Here is an 18,548-nt window from a genome sequence, read left to right as displayed (position 1 = left end):
TCACAAAAACACCATTCATATAATGACATAATACCACGTTCATTGACCATAGATGACATTTGAACGGTGACTTAAGACTTGTCAACTACACCCATGTCCACATTTCATTCACTCTATCCATAAACTTTCAAAGTTATGATGGCAATTCAACAATTACCCCAACATGGCCTAAGTTTATTGACCTTAACTGACCTTTGACCTTGGTTTTGTGACCTGAAACTCACAGGGGATGTTCAGTGATACTTGATTTCTCTTATATCCCAAGTTTTATGAAAAAGATCCATAAACTTCAGAGTTAGAATGGTAATTCAACAAATACCCCCAACACGGCCAAAGTTCATTGACCTTAAATGACCTTTGACCATGGTCATGTGACCTGAAACTCGTACAGGATGTTCAGTGATACTTGATTACTCTTATGTCCAAGTTTTATGAACTTGATCCATAAACCTTCAGAGTTAGGATGGTAATTTAACAAAGACCCCCAACTTGACCAAAGTTCATTGACCCTAAATGACCTTTGACCTTGGTCATGTGACCTGAAACTCGAGCAGGATGTTCACTAATACTTGATTAACCTAATGCCCAAGTTTCATGAACTAGGTCCATATACTTTCTAAGTTATGATGTCATTTCAAAAACTTAACCTTCGGTTAAGATTTTGAAAATAATTCTCCCAACATGGTCTAAGTTCATTGACCCTAAATGACCTTTGACCTTAGTCATGTGACCTGAAACTCAGGCAGGATGTTCAGTAATACTTGATTAACCTTATGTCCAAGTTTCATGAACTAGGTCCATATACTTTCTAAGTTATGATGTCATTTCAAAAACTTAACCTTAGGTTAAGATTTGATGTTGACGCCGCCGCCGCCGTCGCCGTCGGAAAAGCGGCGCCTATAGTCTCGCTCTGCTATGCAGGCGAGACAAAAATTGCAGCAGAAATTTGCAATATATTGGGAATATTTTCTTGCATCAGCCCCTATGAATAGTCAATTTTGTGTATGTCTCATGCATCAAGCATTGTAGAATGATCAACATAAACACATTGTAAAAATATCTATCACAAAAAGATAATGCTAAACCCAAATTATGATGTTTCAAAAAGTTTAATATTAAGTTTGCATATTATGGTCATCCATTAAAAGAATATACTTTTATTATTGAAGAAAGATATATCATATTTTTAATCCCTCATATGACCTTTATTAGAAAATAAAGATGTGTAATAGTGGCATTATGACAAAAGTCATGTCCACTTTACATTTTTATGACATTACATTAAACTCATAAATCACAGCGAAGAAAGAAAGATCTGACTCAAAGTCTGAGGCAATATGATCATATTTGGCAGCATGAATCATGTTTCTATGTCAAGGCCTGTCAACATTATTCAAATATCCTCATCAGGTGATATGATAAAATGGAGTAAAATGAATGTTGCCTTCCTTGTCTGAAATGCAAGCAATATGATCTAATTTGGATACCATGACTCACACAGCTGTACCTCTATTAAAGGGACATCCATATCATTTTTCAAATATCACTGATATTTGACATGACTTTGATCAAAGCAGCCCACCTTTGGATCCACTCGGACATTGTTCTCATTACGCTTTCTAAAACTAGTTAATGGAAACCGGTTCAGGAAACCAGTTTGGAAGATCGCTTTGCTAGCGTTCCCATTTGATCACACGAAAGCGGTTTTCAAAATCACTTCACGTTAAGCGATCTTGTTGCTATGGAAACGTTCTCAGTGGGGTGACACGTTTCGCGTGAAATTCGAAACTGCAGCGTAGGCATTCTACACCTGTCGTGTGGAGTAGCGTGCTCAAAATGTGCGTAGAGCGCTTCCCGAAGAAAGGTTGTGTCCTCACTTACACTAATAACCAGTTTAATGAGGCAAAGCAATCTTGAAAACTACATCGCGAAGTGGCTTTATGAACCCGTTTGGAAGATCACTTCCAAGATCGCTTCAACCGTTCTCATTACACGTTAAACTAGTTTCCACTAAACCAGTTTTAGGAAGGTAGTGAGAACGGTGTCCTAGTGTAAAAGTGGTTCCATGACATTGGAAGGAAAATCTGCATGTTATTGTTAATTTATACCTTTATACCGAGGTTTTTTTACCTGACTGCTAAGAAAGCACGAATGCATGTGAGCAAGCAAGCAGGGGACCAACGGCTTAAGGTCCTCTCTGAGGGACCTGGTAATGAGGATAAATGCCTTACCACAGGGCAATAGCGCACCACTTGGGAATCGAACCCGGGTCACCGGAATCCGAAACCCCCGCTCTACCGACTGAGCTATCGCGCATCCCAAAGCCAAACATAAAACCGAACATCCATATATTTACAATATTCCGAACCCAAAAAACTCTATTACAATCAGACCAGTATTAGACAATATGAGCGTAGCCAGGCAGCCAGCCCAGCAGTTTTTTACTTCCTTGCAGCGTCACTTTCTGACGTGTTCCTATTTTCCTAACTGGAAATTAGACAGGGTGGTAAATTGGCTAAATGGCAATTAGATCAAATGGTTAGTAGATGAACTGGGAGTATACCATGTGGGATGAGACCGAACGGAATGTAAACAAAGACCCCCTTCTCATTACCGCCCTAAAACTAGTTTAGTGGAAACTAGTTTAACGTGTAATGAGAACGATCGAAGCCGTCTTAGAAGCGATCTTCCAAACCAGTTCAGAAAACCACCTCGCGATGTAGTTTTCAAGATAACTTTGCCTTGTTAAACTGGTTTTAGCGTGAGGACACAACCGTTCCTTGGGAAGCGATCTTAGCACATTTTGAGCGCGCTAATGTGTGTAGAATGTCTACGCTGCGGTTTTGAATTTCACGCGAAACATGTCACCCTATTGAGAGCGCTCCCATAGCAATAAGGCCATTTTACATGAAGTGGCTTTGATTTCGGCTGATCAAATGGGAACGCTAGCAAAGCGATCTTCCAATCTGGATTCCTGAACTGATTTCCAGAAAACTAGTTTTAGAAAGTATAATGAGAACGGACACAAAGTGCTTGTAACAATCTGGTTTGGAAGACCACTTGCTTCCACGACTGCTTCATGTGTCCCCATTACACATTAAGCTGGTTGAAGGATGTGCATGCAGATGAGAACGGTTTCCAATTACCAGAAATTGTTGCCAATTTGAGATCCACAATCTGGAGACCAGGGCCCCGTCTTACAAAGAATTGCAATTGATCCAATCAATCACAACTATGGACGGCCAGCAACATCAACATGTATTATGCATGTTCGTTCAAAATATTTTCTAACTATGATGTATATTCATGCTTTCATCGTTTTCTTGAAAATTCACTATGCTTCTCTTTGTTTACAAAGAACATTGTGCCAATCTCCTATAGAAAAAATTATGACACTGATGGATTTCCATAGAGTTACGATTGATCGGATCAATCGTTACTCTTTGTAAGATGGGGTCCAGAACCCACAGCTTAGAAATCATTGTTAAACATTCTTTTTACGATTGATTGCATTGTCTCCAATGTACAATCAAGCATAACTGATTGCTAACCTTTGTGTTACAGGACCGAGGACATAAATGTAATTGTGATTTTGGCACTCACCTTCATATAATCTGCCATTACAATGATCGAAGGATCCTTGAGAGCTGAAAGGAGTTCCTTCGTCACTCTTTTCTTTTCCCTTCTGTAATTTTTCTTTTGTGCCTGAAATATAGAGACAAAATATCAGGGATAATTTTGATATGGTTGGATTCCTCTTTGAGTGATAATTCATATTACACATTTTCATCATCATCATCATAATCTTCATCATCGCATCACCACCACTACTACTACCACCACCACCACACCACTTCAGCCATCATCATCACCACCACCACCACCTTCATCATCATCATTTGTATTTCCTTTTGGGTTAATCTGTAGGGGGATGGATGATTGACTAATTACCTATTAAAATGACTCTCCTTGGAGAGTACTAGTGGTTGTGGTCGTTCCATAGCTGTGATGGTTTTAACTATTTGATCACATACTGGACTTGGATTGCAACATGCCACGATGGGGTAGGTGAGTTGGGTTTAAGGGAAAGAGGAAGGGGAGGGGAAGGGAAGGACTGACTAATTACCTTGAGTGACTCTCGGAGAGTTTAGTGGGCATGGTCGTCCCATGGCTGTGATGGGTTACGTATTCACCACTATTAATTGAATACTGGACTTGTACTGCTGTTCCTGTTACGATGGTATAGGGGTGTGGTGGGAGGGAGGAGGGGAAGAGGGACTAACTGCTTAACATAAGTGACTCTCTTGGAGAGTTTAGTGGGCGTGGTCGTCCCATGGCTGTGATGGGTTACTAACACTATTGATTGAATACTGGAAGTTGTTGCTGCCCTCTTTGATGGGGTAGGGTGGGGGAGGGGGAGGACTGACTAATTACCTTGAGTGACTCTCTTGGAGAGTTAAGTGGGCGTGGTCGTCCCATGGCTGTGATGGGTTACTAACACTATTGATTGAATACTGGAAGTTGTTGCTGCCCTCTATGATGGGGTGGGGTGGGGGAGGGGGAGGACTGGCTAATTACCTTGAGTGACTCTCTCTTGGAGAATTTAGTGGGCGTGGTCGTCCCATGGCTGCGATGGGTTACTAACACTATTGATTGAATACTAGAAGTTGTTGCTGCCTTCTATGATAGGGTGGGGAGGGGAAGGACTGGCTAATTACCTTGAGTGACTCTCTCTTGGAGAGTTTAGTGGGCGTGGTCGTCCCATGGCAGTGATGGTTTACTAACACTATTGATTGAATACTAGCAGTGGTTGCTGCCTTCTATGATGGGGTGGGGGAGGACTGACTAATTACCTTGAGTGACTCTCTCTTGGAGAGTTTAGTGGGCGTGGTCGTCCCATGGCTGTGATGGGTTACGTATTCACCAGTACTGTTCAGCTTGCCCTCCGACTGGAAAAAAAAAACAAAGAAAAGAAAGAGAAATAGTTTAATAACTACAATGAGCAGTCGCCGTGTGCATTAGTTTTTAAAGATGTCAAAACAGGCATTAAATTTTGATGCATATGGCATCACTTTTCTATCTATGGAACACTTCTGAAATTAAATGAGCAGCACAAATAAGAAAAGGAATACTATATGTAATCAAATTATGGCATTGTTTAATTCTTCAATTCATTCATTTCATTTGTTCATTGAATTATCCATTTATTCATACATACATTCATTCATTCAATCATAGAGCTATCCTACATTCATTCATTCATTCATTCAATCATAGAGCTATCCTACATTCATTCATTCATTCATTCTTTCATTCACTCACTCATCCATCCATCTATCCATTCATTCATTCATTCAGTCATTCATTCATCCATTCACTCAATCCTTCATTCATTCGATCCATTCATTCAACCAAAATCTCTTGTTCATTTATTCAGTAAAGCCAGTCAGTCAGCCAATTAGTCGTTCATTCACTCATCTGTTCATTCATTTGACGTTTACTAAATCGTGAATTCATAATTCATTAATTAATTGAATGAATAAATAATCATTTCATTCATTCAAATAATCATTAAATAATTGTTTAATCCTTATTGTTTCCTCCTTGAGAAATATAAATATGCAAAATCAACTTTAAATTTCATTTTTTAATTTTTTATCATGTAAAATAATAAAATTATGCTAAATTTTTTGCTCCGTACAACCTGTTAAGGGAGGTATCAATCATATTTCACCAAAAAAAATCATATTTCATACAGTGAGTAGGTGACAATATGAATTTTTCCAGCATCAATTCATGTTTGTTTGAAATCAAGAATCAATTTTTGTAGAGGTAGATTTTGCCTTTGAGAAAACATATTTTTTGCATGACCGTTTATTGCACAATAAGGTCTTGTGACCCTGTGGTATACACGCAGCATTCATTCCCTAACCACGCTTCGACACCATGTCATTCACCAATAAAAAAAAACGCATCATCATTTGAGTATATGTAATAACCATCATGCATATCTGTTTTCATCCTTATTGCTTGGGCTGTGACTACTGCTTCAATGCCTCGAAAAAAGTCTCATCATCGCAGTAATTATTATATCATTTTCCTGATGGATGCATGCATGAATTAGGCACCTCCAGCGTCGCAAATTGCACTTTTATTATCTTGTTAACCCATTGCCTGTGGTCTAATTTCTTATCTAATCTTGTTTATCTGCTTAAGTAAAAATAGTAGTCCATAAACTTGATATGCAATACTGCAGATGACCCCCCCCCCCCCAACAAAAAGAAAGAAAATATGCATAATAAATAATCATAAAAGCTTTATGGATGATTCTCATGTATGTTTTTTATTTTGGTATAAATAGATGTTTGATTGTTATGAATTATTAAAAACGAGGCTGACTTTTTTAGAGCTCTTGTTTTTTTGTTGTTTTAACTATGCTTCATCTTTTTTGTAACACGATATAGAAGCCATTGAAAAAATTAAGAGTTTAACATAAACAGTAGTTAAAAAACCACTAACATACAGTTTTCCTTAATAATAATAATAGTACAGTTCTTAAATACGCATAACACCTACAGGTCTCTATGCACGAGGAAAGCGAGAAATGTGGTTAGAATAGTAAATTTAAAAATTAGACATCAAATAATCATACATAACATCAAAGAATATTAAACATAAATTGGACCTACATGTGACTAAGTTTAACATTCTGAAAGAGGTGGGTTTTTAATTGTACTTTGAATTTCTCAAGCTGGGTAATATTTCATAATGTCGGTGGTAGAGAATTCCATTGTGCTGGTGCAGCTTTTTGGAAAGCCCGATCCCCATATGATTTGGTCTTGACATTAATTTCAGAGAGAAGATTTTGTGAGCCAGAACGGAGATTACGCTGCGAGATTAATATGCAAATACAAACTTCATAGCCCAGACTGTATTCCTAGTTTACTTTTTGTAAATAATCAATATTATTGTCATCATATCAGTCATCATTATTGAAATTATTATAAATACCATCATTACCATAATTACTGCTTTTATTGACACTATAAATATAATTATCTTTACAATTAATCAAAAATTATATCATATTCATTTACAATTAAATTATTTTTGTTATTTATTTTGTAATATCATTGATCAGAATAATCATCAATTGACAATTTATCACTTCCTTTTTAATACCCTTGAATGAGAATGAATAAAAGATGAAATCTGAATTTCTACTAATCTGAATCTCTCTCGTCTGTGTCCTTGGGTTTTTATCGCCTTTGAATGGATTGATTTCAACCCTGTTTTTGAATAACCATTCGACTATAACCTTGATCTTAGATCATGAATGCATATAGGAATTTATTTGAATGTCAAGAATGAGCAAGCAAATCTCTCGTACTTGTGTACTATTGTATCATTTATAGGGTGAGGCAGTCAATTTTAAAGCTGTAAGTGTAATCACAACATGAATCAGAGGTTACATGACATTTGCTCCTGCGACAATCATGATCTGGACTTTATAATTTGGTCGATTTAAAAGATGTAGGGTTAGGGTTGCAATAGGGTTTTATGTTTAGGGTTAGGGTACTCGGGTATAGTGTTAAATCAAGGGTTAAAGTTGGTCATTCCATCAGTGTGTGGAATTTAGAGAGGAGCAATTGTAACCGGAGCAAATGTCATGAAATCGTATCAGATATCAAAATATAAACATAAAGAACATAATGCACAGCTTTCCTGGAGGGCATTTGATTTGCAAATTTCATAATACATGCAGCACTAATGATCGTTGAAATATCTGTTGCATTCGATTTCTTAGAAAATATTCAACATTCATTTCTAAGCTGCACGCACTATCCCCGGCTATAATAGCATGGCTACCCTGACCAGGCGCCGAGTAGGAATTCATTCCAACGGGCATTGGCATAAATCTGTGAAGTCATACTATTTAAAGTGGGGGGGGGGGGGGTGAAACAATAGATCATCCCCCTGATTATTATTACAGGGGTGTGAGTGGTCACAAATAAAAATATCTGAAAAAAGCTGAAGAGTGTTGAAAAAGTCTGAAATAGAAAGAGCTCCCATACTTTTTGTGCAGAGGAAGGCCAAAAATAAGCTGAAAATCAAAACAAAAAAATCTGAAATCAGATAAAAATCTGAACTCTCACACCCCTGCTATTAGTAGTAGTAGTATTAGTAGTAGTAGTAATATTACATGTAGTAGTAGTAATAGTAGTAGTAGACTAGTAGTAGTAGTAGTAGTAGTAGTAGTATTAGTAGTAGTAGCAGCAATAATAGTAGTAGCAGTAGTAGGTTCACTGCTTGGATTTACACCAGTGCTGTGTATATGTACCCATTTACTACACCTGGGTGGAGTGTGGCAAATGGAAATATACACCTTGAATGCATATTTTATGCCATGGTGGAATTTGAACCCCAGACCTTGTGGTTCAAATTTTGGTTCAAACTACTACTACTACTACTACTACTGCTACTGCTACTGCTACTGCTGCTGCTGCTGCTATTACTACTACTACTACTACTACTACTACTACTACTACTACTTCTACTTCTACTTCTACTTCTACTACTACTCTACTTCTACTACTACTACTATTACTTATACTTCTACTACTACTACTACTAATAATAATAAATGGCTTGACATCAGCGTTTACTAGCTGAAGCATTTAGGTGTGTCAGCCCCATAACATGTACAAATGGATGCAAGACAGTGCGATGCACAATGAGGCTAGCTGAAGGAAAAAAGATATTACTAATGATGCATGACTAATAAATATAAAACCTCTTCCCCGGTATGTTGTGCATGCGCACACATAAAGGTATTAAAGCAAGAGTTGGGTCCCCTTGATTCAGTAATACAATTAGCTCATTTTAAACATATGGGGTGATATTCCAATAGACGACACGCTTATGGAGTGCCATTTGCAATCCCACTCATAAAAAACAAATTGTTTTTATTGTGCTGTGATAAGGTGATGAGAATATTTTTTTTTAATAAAATGAGAGGAAAATAATTATGAGGGTACAGCAAATTTCAATTAAAGTATTTGGCACATTCTCTTTACAGTAATAGCTATTAAAGAAGAAAAAACAAATGGCACATAAAATATGAGCATTCCATAGAAATGAGGACTATCATTTTTGTTAAGTCTGGAGTTCAACCTGTGTTAATTATCAGAATACAACTCATTAGCCCATATTCTGAAGTCAGGTTTAACTTAAGACCATGGTCTATTAAAAACGCTGTGCCAAAATTATGGGAAGCCACAAGTGTCAAAATTTTTATGTTTCTTATGTTTACTGTGCTCTTTCCTGATTTATCGATGGTGAAGACAATCATCTTTTTATACTTCCTAGACAATAATAAATGATTTGAGAGCCAAATGAGCTGAGATATGATATCTCTACCATTAGTGATTTATGTAACAATTGGCTATATCCATACTTAAACCACAACTTTAAACCAGAGTTTAAAGTTAAACCCGACTTCAGAATACGGGCCATTGTGTCTACGAATATGCATTGAAGAGACTCCCATGGTCTACGGGTATCACAGAATGATTCAACTTGACTCATATGGAAAGTTGGGAACATAGGAGTGAATTTCTTGGAACAAACTTTAAAAAATAACGGCTGTCATCTAGGATGGGGAGATGTGTGTACGCCCTATACATTTAGGACTAAACACATAGGCCCGTATTCTGAAGTCGGGTTTAAATTAAACTCGGGTTTAAAGTTGTGGTTTGAGTATGGATAGCCAATTGTTACATAAATCACTAACAGTAGAGATATCATATTTCAGCTCATTTGACTCTCAAATCATTCATAATTGTCTAGGAAGTATAAATAGATGATTGTCTTCACCATTGAAGAATCAGGAAAGAGCACAGTAAATATAAGAAATATACCACTTAATAAAAATTTTGACACTTTTGGCTTCCCATAATTTTAGCAGAGAGTAAGACCATGGTCTAAGTTAAACCCGACTTCAGAATACGGGCCAATATTAAAATGAACAGATGGTTTTCAGCTCTTAATATAAGTCACCATGATTGAATACTTGTGCAATATAAACCAAAATCTCTGATTCTAGAGACTTGTGCAATATTGCCAGCAATATCTTCAAATTGCCAATTTGTCAGACTCCAAATTTATGTACTGGTAAGAAAACAAACGTACATGTACAGCATAAACGAATGGTACTTCTTACTTTTTTCTTAGTGAAGTCATAGTGCAAACATGCATGTTATACCCTTTTTACACAGGATTTTCTTAGCCCCGGACTATCGCTAACCCCGTACTATCCTTAACCCCGTACTATTTTTTTTCCTTTTTACACATGCCAAATTGTTATTGCTAACCCCGGATAAGGAATGCTTGCTTTTCACACACGAAACTCGCTAACCCCGGACTAGTGGTTTTTGTCGATCATTCGTAGTACAAGTACTTCACTCGTACCTTTTTACACACGCTACAATTTCCTTAACCCCGTACTATATAGGTGGGGCCAAATTGCCATTTAGCCCCACCTATAGTACGGGGTTAAGCTTAGCCCACTTTCGTTTTACACTAGCGATCTTAACCCCGTACTATCGCTCTTAGCACCGCAATTGCTGGGATAACCCTGCTTTTTTGCAGGGCCAAATAATCCCGTACTAAAGGTGGGGTTAGCCCACTTTGCAAAAATGCTGTGTAAAAAGAAAGTGGGCTAAGCTTAACCCCGTACTATACACAGTGAGCCAGACTGGTTTGGGCGATTCGCCGTTTTTTCGCCGTTTTTTCTCCGTTTTTTCTCCCTTTTTCCCCACAGGAAACGGCTAGAAAACGGCTAAAAAACGGCGACAAAAAAAGTGTACCGACTATGGAAAGCTAACTGTATGCAACAATGATTTTCATCAGAATAAAATAGCGAAAACCTCCATTCGGGAAAACGGCTACAAAACGGCGAATAAAGGGCGAGTACTTCCCTCGTGGAAAACGGCTACAAAACGGCTAATAAATGGTGAATACCTTCCTTGTGGAAAACGGCTACAAAACGGCTAATAAAGGGCGAATACCTCCCTTGTGGGAAACGGCTACAAAATGGCTAATAAAGGGCGAATATCTCCCTTGCGGAAACGGCTACAAAACGGCTAACAAATGGCAAAAGGCACAAAAGTAATAATAAATAAGACTAAACAAGTACAAATCAGCAAATAATGTTGTACCACACAAGCGGGTGAGTGTACAATTGTGACAACTTGGAATAACATGTACGGTAATGTATGTTGGTGAATATACCGAACAATCTTCATTTTTTCAATCATATCAAACCTTTCTTAAAATTAATCAAACTTCCACCATAAAGTAATGACAAATACCTACTAAATATTAAGATTTTAAAATGGCTGAAATCAATCGGCCTATATATATATCTGAAGAAAAAAAAAATTCTCAGCTTCCGATTGCACCCCTCTTCGCATGTGAAATGATTTGTCACTTGTGGTTTGATACCAAACATGTGTTTTCTGCTGTCATAAGAGAATTAACAAAAATCTGTAATTAACTAATTTTCACCATTTGTTTGTTATTTTTTAGAAAATAGATACTTCATAAATATGATTTTTTTCTTCATTTTTCTTTTGGAAAGATGTTGCAAAGTGCTAAATGTATGCAGTATACTTTACTGTACTGTATTTTTTTCTATATCTTCTTGGGCTTGTTACAATCGTTTGCTTTTTCGGAGCGTGGATGGCCGCACCCTTTCGAGAAAACCAGGATAGCTTTTCTCGAAAGGGTGGGTAGAGGAGGGGAATCAAATAAACACACCTTTATCGGGACAATCGGGCGAGCTTTTCACGAAAGGCTGTGTTTAATAGTTTTCTGAGCCAGTCGTTTCTACAAAAATTATTCATCAAATAATAACAACAACATTGGTAGAAGTGCACATATGGGGGAGGGGGGACTTGGGGCGCTTCCCCTTAAAATGACGACTAAAAAAAGGAAAGAAAAGAAAAGAGAGAAAGGTGAAATATATCATTTTCTAAATACTTTTATGTCAAAATCTACTTTACAAAATTTGATCTTTTTAAAATGAAAATATCGAATTTTTTTGAAGGCTTCCTCGCTCACAACGTTTAGTATATTAGCATTTGCATAGAAGTGTGACGAAAAATATCAGTGGCGTAATGAGCCAAAGATTTTGAAGGGGCTAAATATTGCATATCGGGCAAATTTTTTTTTTTTTTAAGTTGTGAGCGAGCAAACATTAAGACTTTTTTATCTTAACGTTTGATGTAAACGAGAAGACACCCGTAGCATTTCATACCATTTGAAAACTTAGATGCTGTAATGATATTTTCGTTAGATAATCTATTTAAATAAATTTCACATCAGCTACATCAGCACTCTTCATGAAGCCAATAAGGCGCCGATTGATACATGTTTGTAACAAGTAAATTGTCATTGATTCGTCAAGTATGTTTTTTTTTGTCAGAGGCCTTGAAGAGTTTTATCATATGACCATGATCAAGGAATTAAATACATGGTAACTAATGTAAGGGAACTTAGATGCTGCATAAAGGAGTTCGGAAATTGTCTCCTCAAATTCTGTTAACTTAAAAATTCAGTAATGGAACAGGTATACACGTATTGTTTAATTGCTCTTACTTTGTTTTAATAAGTGTTCAGTTGCGTGCATGTCACCTGTAAGCTATATGTACAAGCTCTCTTGGATAAGACATGCACGCAACTACCGGGGCAATTAGCGTCTGCAATTAAAAGCACAATACATAAAGATGGCTAGAGAGGAACCTATACACTGGCTTTCAATTACTTATCAGTACATATAAAAGTTAATGATTTTGTTGTAATCGTTGTTCTTATCGTCATTATCATTAATAATATAAGTTTTACTTGAGAAATTGTTGTTCTACTCGTGCCATACTTATTCTAATTCATATTTTATTGTATTATTATAGAAGGATAATATTATACTTTATTGCTTTAATTCATACAGTCCTGACAAAGATCTTCTTACAGATCAAAGCTTGACCAAGAAAGCAAAAGAACTTACAACGGCCTCATGGTCAACTTTTCTTTTAAAACATTCCTTCGTCAACAAAACGAATAAGTGACTGGCATTGTTATAAAGCTCACAGTTTTTTTCACTATATTTAAAGAATATGATGAGTATAACGACGTAATACTCATTGAATATGCTATTCAGTAACATATTACCGAACATATTAAAAAGTATACAGCTTGTAAACATTAAAAATAATTGATTAAAAACCAAAGCAATGATTAGAGATGATTCAAAACAATAAAATACATTATAGTTATATATAGAGGTCTACATGACAGTCACTTGAGTAAAGCTATTACCTCACGACAGGGATCTTTTCTCGATTTTGTTTTTCTAATGAAAGATCTATTGAGTACTTTCCATATGTCACATTAAGCCCTATGTGCTTGGATACTTTATTGAGTTAGCTACAATTGATCCATTGTACATGTTATGCCAATTAGCCTAAATCCACGTGGGTCTTATTACCAAAATCGTCTAGCGTCATTTTGATAACCAGCTTGTGCAAAATCGTTAACCATAACGCTCATTGTATAATCACTGTATCATATATAATTTATTTATGTGTTTTATTGAATTAACAAAGGTATTAACGAAATCACGATATATATACATGCAGAACAATAGAGACAAATCAAACACAAATATCAGAAGAAAAAAACAAAGATAATATAATATAATATGCATCTTATCCACATTCTTACAAAGAAAATTTCGTTTAAAAAAAAAAAATTTACACACATAATATGTTTATTAAGAAAAAAAATTATTATGTTATCGCCATCATCATCACCGCATCAAAATCATTACCACCACCATCATTCCCATCCTCTTCTTCCTCTTCATCCCCCTTCATTATCACCAACATCATTATTTACATCACAAATACACTATCATCCTCGATTATCATTCCATTTTCACAAACGCTGACTATTGTAGTAGGTCAGTGATTGGACAATGTGGTTTGGGGGATTCATCCGGGTTGAAGAAACACAACGAGAGATCACAAGAGATCATTGCGTAACTTTAAGTTGAAACAGATTCTTCCTATTGTTAGGTGTTAAATGCAATTTTCACACCTTCATCCATTGTTCACAAAAGGTGCGAGACGGTGTAATTAATTGACCCCATTCAAGTCGCGACAGCTAGGGCATTCACTCCAAAGCTTCTGTTATACATTTTAAGAGTTATCTTTCCTAAATAAAACGAAGGAGTTCAAGTGCATTGGGGTCTTTAACACTATAAAACACAGTTTTGACCAATACACCAAAGAGATCGAACCAGCTCATGACATCATTGAGGCTGATGTATGCCTCCCCTAAGTAATCAAAGTATATCAAAGTGGTTTGTTGGATACTACTTAAATGACCAATGGCCCAGTCACATTTCCCTTACGGCGAGTCGAAAACATCCGTTAAGACTTTTTTGTACCACCTACACATTAATAAAACGGCTGTTTTTAATAACTCGCCGTACGCCGCGGTAGGGGAAATGTGACTGCAGCATCAGAAACATGAAAAGTGCCTTTCTGCATATTATCTTGCGAGTATTTGAATTAACATAAAATGGCAAAATACCAAGTGGGAGGCAAGTGCATACTGGGGGTGAAGTTTTTAAGAGGGGTCAGTGTGTTCGTAGATGAAAGGACAGAAATCGCAATAGAGAACCACTGGAGAAAGATGCAACATTCAAAATTCTGAGCCAAATTCATAAATGTAATATTTATTATAGGATGTGATTTACAGTTCCCTTTAAGTATAATAAGCAGATGAAATAAATTAAGTATGTGGGAATTAATATTGCCGCCCTTATTTGCCTCTGTGTTTCATTAACGGCATTGATTTGGTCAACTTGCCAGGATATGGCTATATATATTTGTACAAAATACCCCCACTTACATACGCGAATCCATGGGGGCACAGGGGACACGTGCCCCCCCCCCCCTGATAAGGACAATTAAAATTTGTAAAGTAAAAATGCCATTTGAAAGCAGTGACGTGCCCCCCCCTTTAGAATTGAAGACTTTTTTTTTGGCTTGTCAAAATTTTCCCCCGAAAGATTCCCCCCTCCTCCCTTTTGGAAAATCCTGGATCCGCCCCTTGCCCACTTCTATACAGATTCTTGGATGTGCCCCATCCCTTCACGCCAGTTTATTCGAAGGATTTTATTGGTTCATAATTAAATTTGTAATACATTTAAAAGTCATTGGCAGTGGCGGACCGTGACCCGGATCGAGGAGACAAAGCATTGGAGGGGCACTGTATTGTTTGTGAACAATGCTGTCCCCCTCCAATGCTTTGTCTCCTCCAGGTCACGGTCCTCCACTGGTCATTGGTATCAGAGAATAATCCATTAACCCTATCTAGGCCGCCCCCCTCAACGATTCGTGCAATATTTTCGCCGCTCACTAAATTTTTGTCTTGCGCAACTTTTTAGACCAGTTTTGCGTCACCCGTGTATGCGGTTATTATGTCAGACCCAAAATTGCTCAAAAATGTGATTTCGTGTACAAAGTCAATGCAAATTGTGTTTTCAACAAAAAACATAAATGTATGATTATTTTGCTGGTCTAGATGTAATGCTGTTTATGATATCAGAAGAGTCCCAAACAAATTTAATTGAAAAAATAATGAAACACAAAATGTAAAAAACAAAGAAATACGTAAGAAATTGCAAAAACGATATAAGACATAAGAAATTGATCTGATATCGCAATTTTGTTCATGTACACAAAGAGTTCTTATACCAAAACATAGAACATTCTGAGCTTTGGAGGGAGTTGCATGAAATAAATTACGATACAATTTTGTAGATTATGTCCCAGACAACCTGCATGCCAATATTCGGCGCAAGAAATTTTGCATTTTTTAGTCAATAGGGCAAATTTAAGCTCTTTAACTACATTCGACTTTGAATGATTTATTGTTCTCCATCATAAAAGATCACATGCAGAGAGGGGGATTTGATATTATGCCCCCCTTTCCAAAAAGTGAGGGACGTGTCCCCCTCGGGTTCCCGCCCATGAAGAAGAGAAAATAAGAGTAAAGAATGAAGTATTCAGAGAAGTTTCAATCCAATTCAATTAAATTTTATTTTCATCTGATTGACATTTTATCAAAGTCCACATGAATGAAAATGAGAATTATTATTAAATATTACCCATGAAAACTAGAGCTTATTTCCAAAAGGAGTTCTTAAGAAAATCTTAAGTTTATAGAAATATTGCAAATATATATTCTACGTTTTCTAGTCACTTTTTTTCAATGCATATCACACATTTTCACATTTTTAAGCCATTTTATGCAATGCACTTCATACTAATTCGCCATTTCGTCTCAGTTTTCTCTCCCCTTTTCTCTGATTTATACAATGCACTTCGTACTACCCATTCGCCCTTTCTTTTTTTTCTAACCTTTTTTTCTTTGTTTCATGCTCTCACCTCTTACTACTCATCTCCCTTTCTCTCTGTTTTTTTCCTTTTCTCTCTGTTTTCCCGCCATTTTCTCTCCGTTTCTTGCAATGCACTCCTTGGGACCGATTCACCCTTATCTCTCCGTTTATGCACTGCACGCCTTACTACCCATTCGACCTTTTCTCTCCGTTTTCTCGCCCTTTTTTCTCCGTTTTATGCAACACACGCCTTACTACCCATTCGCCCTTTTGTCTCCATTTTCTCGCCCTTTTGTCTCCGTTTATTAGCCGTTTTCTCTTAGTATCTTCACTCCTCTAACAGGATCCTTGTCCTTAACATTCGCCGTTTTCTCGCCGTTTTCATGGGGAAATCAATAGCTCCGCTTATATTGAACAATGATGGCACTCCATAATAATTCAAGGTTTACATAGGAAACCTAATGTAGCCGTTTTTTGGCCGTTTTTTCTCCAAAAATTCTCCCTTTCTTCGCCCTTTTCTAGCCGTTTTCAAAACGGCGAAAAAACTGCAACTTTGAATTTCCCATAGGTTATAACACACAAAACGGCGAAAAAAGGGCGAAAAAACTGCAGTGGCTCACTGTGATAGGTGGGGCTAAATGGCAATTTAGCCCCACCTATAGTACGGGGTTAAGGAAATTTTAGCGTGTGTAAAAAGGGTATAAATGTACTAGACTTAAAAGTACATATATGTATGTCTAATGTAGCCAACATACGGCCCACATAATACCACAAAATCAAGAAATATCCACCCCCCTTCAGCCATAGCTCCAAATAGAGCCTGAGGTCAAAAGATTATAGATCAGTGTTGGCTCATAAGGGCACATTCTTGTGTAGGTAAATGTAGCCCTACGTGGCAAGGTACATACCCGTATACAGAACATTATTTGCAACCTTTGGGCGGTATTTTGGATACTGTTTGTATGCCTCATTTTACTACTTTTCTTCCTATCAAATTCTACCTTAACATGTACTTAAAATTCAATTAAAATATTTGTGTTTTACAATAAGATAAATGTCACAAAATACAATTTCCTACTAACATATTTCTGTGTAAATCATATAAATTTCACAAATTATAACATCCAAGTAATACAGACCTAAATGTAAAAATTACAGTTGATGTTATCTTAGAATGACCCTTGAAAGTTCCGACAACGCAGAAGGGAAGTTGTGTCACTATTAATAGCACTATGCAACATTACGTGCCTCTCACTAAACCCATGGATCCCAGCCGAACTCACTGTACTCACGTGCAGTATGCAAAAGCAGACTGTGGACAATTCTGCTCCCCAATCTTATAATTCCTGCTGTAAACACTTACATTAAGCATAAGAAGGGTTGTATTCGGGTCCCGCGTCTCTTGATGCTCGATGAACACCATGGATTTCAAGAAAGCGACATTTCCAAGAATATCAAACAGAAGGCGAAAGAGAGAGAGAGAGCTGAGCAGTGTTGCTTGCTACAAGTCAGGCAAGGGCATTTCTGTATCACTCGGCTGTTCCTATGTGCCCTACCTTTGCTTGACATATATTTAGCCCGAGGAGCAAGAGAATAATCTGGCACGCTTATGCTCACTCTCCCTCTCTCACGCTTCACTCATACGGGCTGTTCCTGCACAGAAAAAATTGCACTTGCTCGTTCACCTTTCACCAACAGAATTAGTCTGGTACACTAGACCTCTTTTCTCATTCATATTATCCTTTGAATATCAGGGCAAATGATTCAAACTATGAATAGTACAACATATTTTTTAACTACCTTTGCCTGACTTGCAGCAACGCATTGTACCACTCTCTCTCCGAACAGGATATTGAATGCTGACATTGCATGTCTGTTTTTCAAGACTAGACTACACATCGACTCGGGTCACCTGATATGAACAGGGTTGGGTAGTTTCACAATACCACTGGGACACGCCCACCATTTAAAGGGACAAACGTGCAATTGGAGTATGGAAACAGTAAACACTGAGTTTCCTGAAAATCCACTAATCCATCCCCCTTTCTTTTTTCATCTGTATGTCTCTTTCAATCCCTTT

The 18,548-nt window shown here is 37.1% G+C and overlaps 1 protein-coding gene across 1 annotated transcript in view; it reads right to left on the bottom strand.

Annotated features, from left to right (window-relative positions):
* The window catches only part of LOC129267628 (oxysterol-binding protein-related protein 8-like), a 50,928-nt gene extending 32,803 nt beyond the window's left edge, over nt 1–18,125 (bottom strand). Inside the window, exons 1-3 of the mRNA XM_064104845.1 lie at nt 17,832–18,125; nt 4,854–4,949; nt 3,604–3,705 (exon numbers count right to left, since the gene is read on the bottom strand). Of these exons, the coding sequence (XP_063960915.1) occupies nt 3,604–3,705; nt 4,854–4,949; nt 17,832–17,891 (258 nt within the window). The 5' untranslated portion in view covers nt 17,892–18,125. The remainder of the gene's footprint in view (nt 1–3,603; nt 3,706–4,853; nt 4,950–17,831) is intronic.
* Between the last annotated feature and the right edge of the window lie 423 nt (nt 18,126–18,548).

Source organism: Lytechinus pictus, chromosome 9 (assembly GCF_037042905.1).
Source record: "Lytechinus pictus isolate F3 Inbred chromosome 9, Lp3.0, whole genome shotgun sequence".
Classification (NCBI taxonomy): domain Eukaryota; kingdom Metazoa; phylum Echinodermata; class Echinoidea; order Temnopleuroida; family Toxopneustidae; genus Lytechinus; species Lytechinus pictus.
This window is presented reverse-complemented; position numbering and strand designations above follow the sequence as displayed.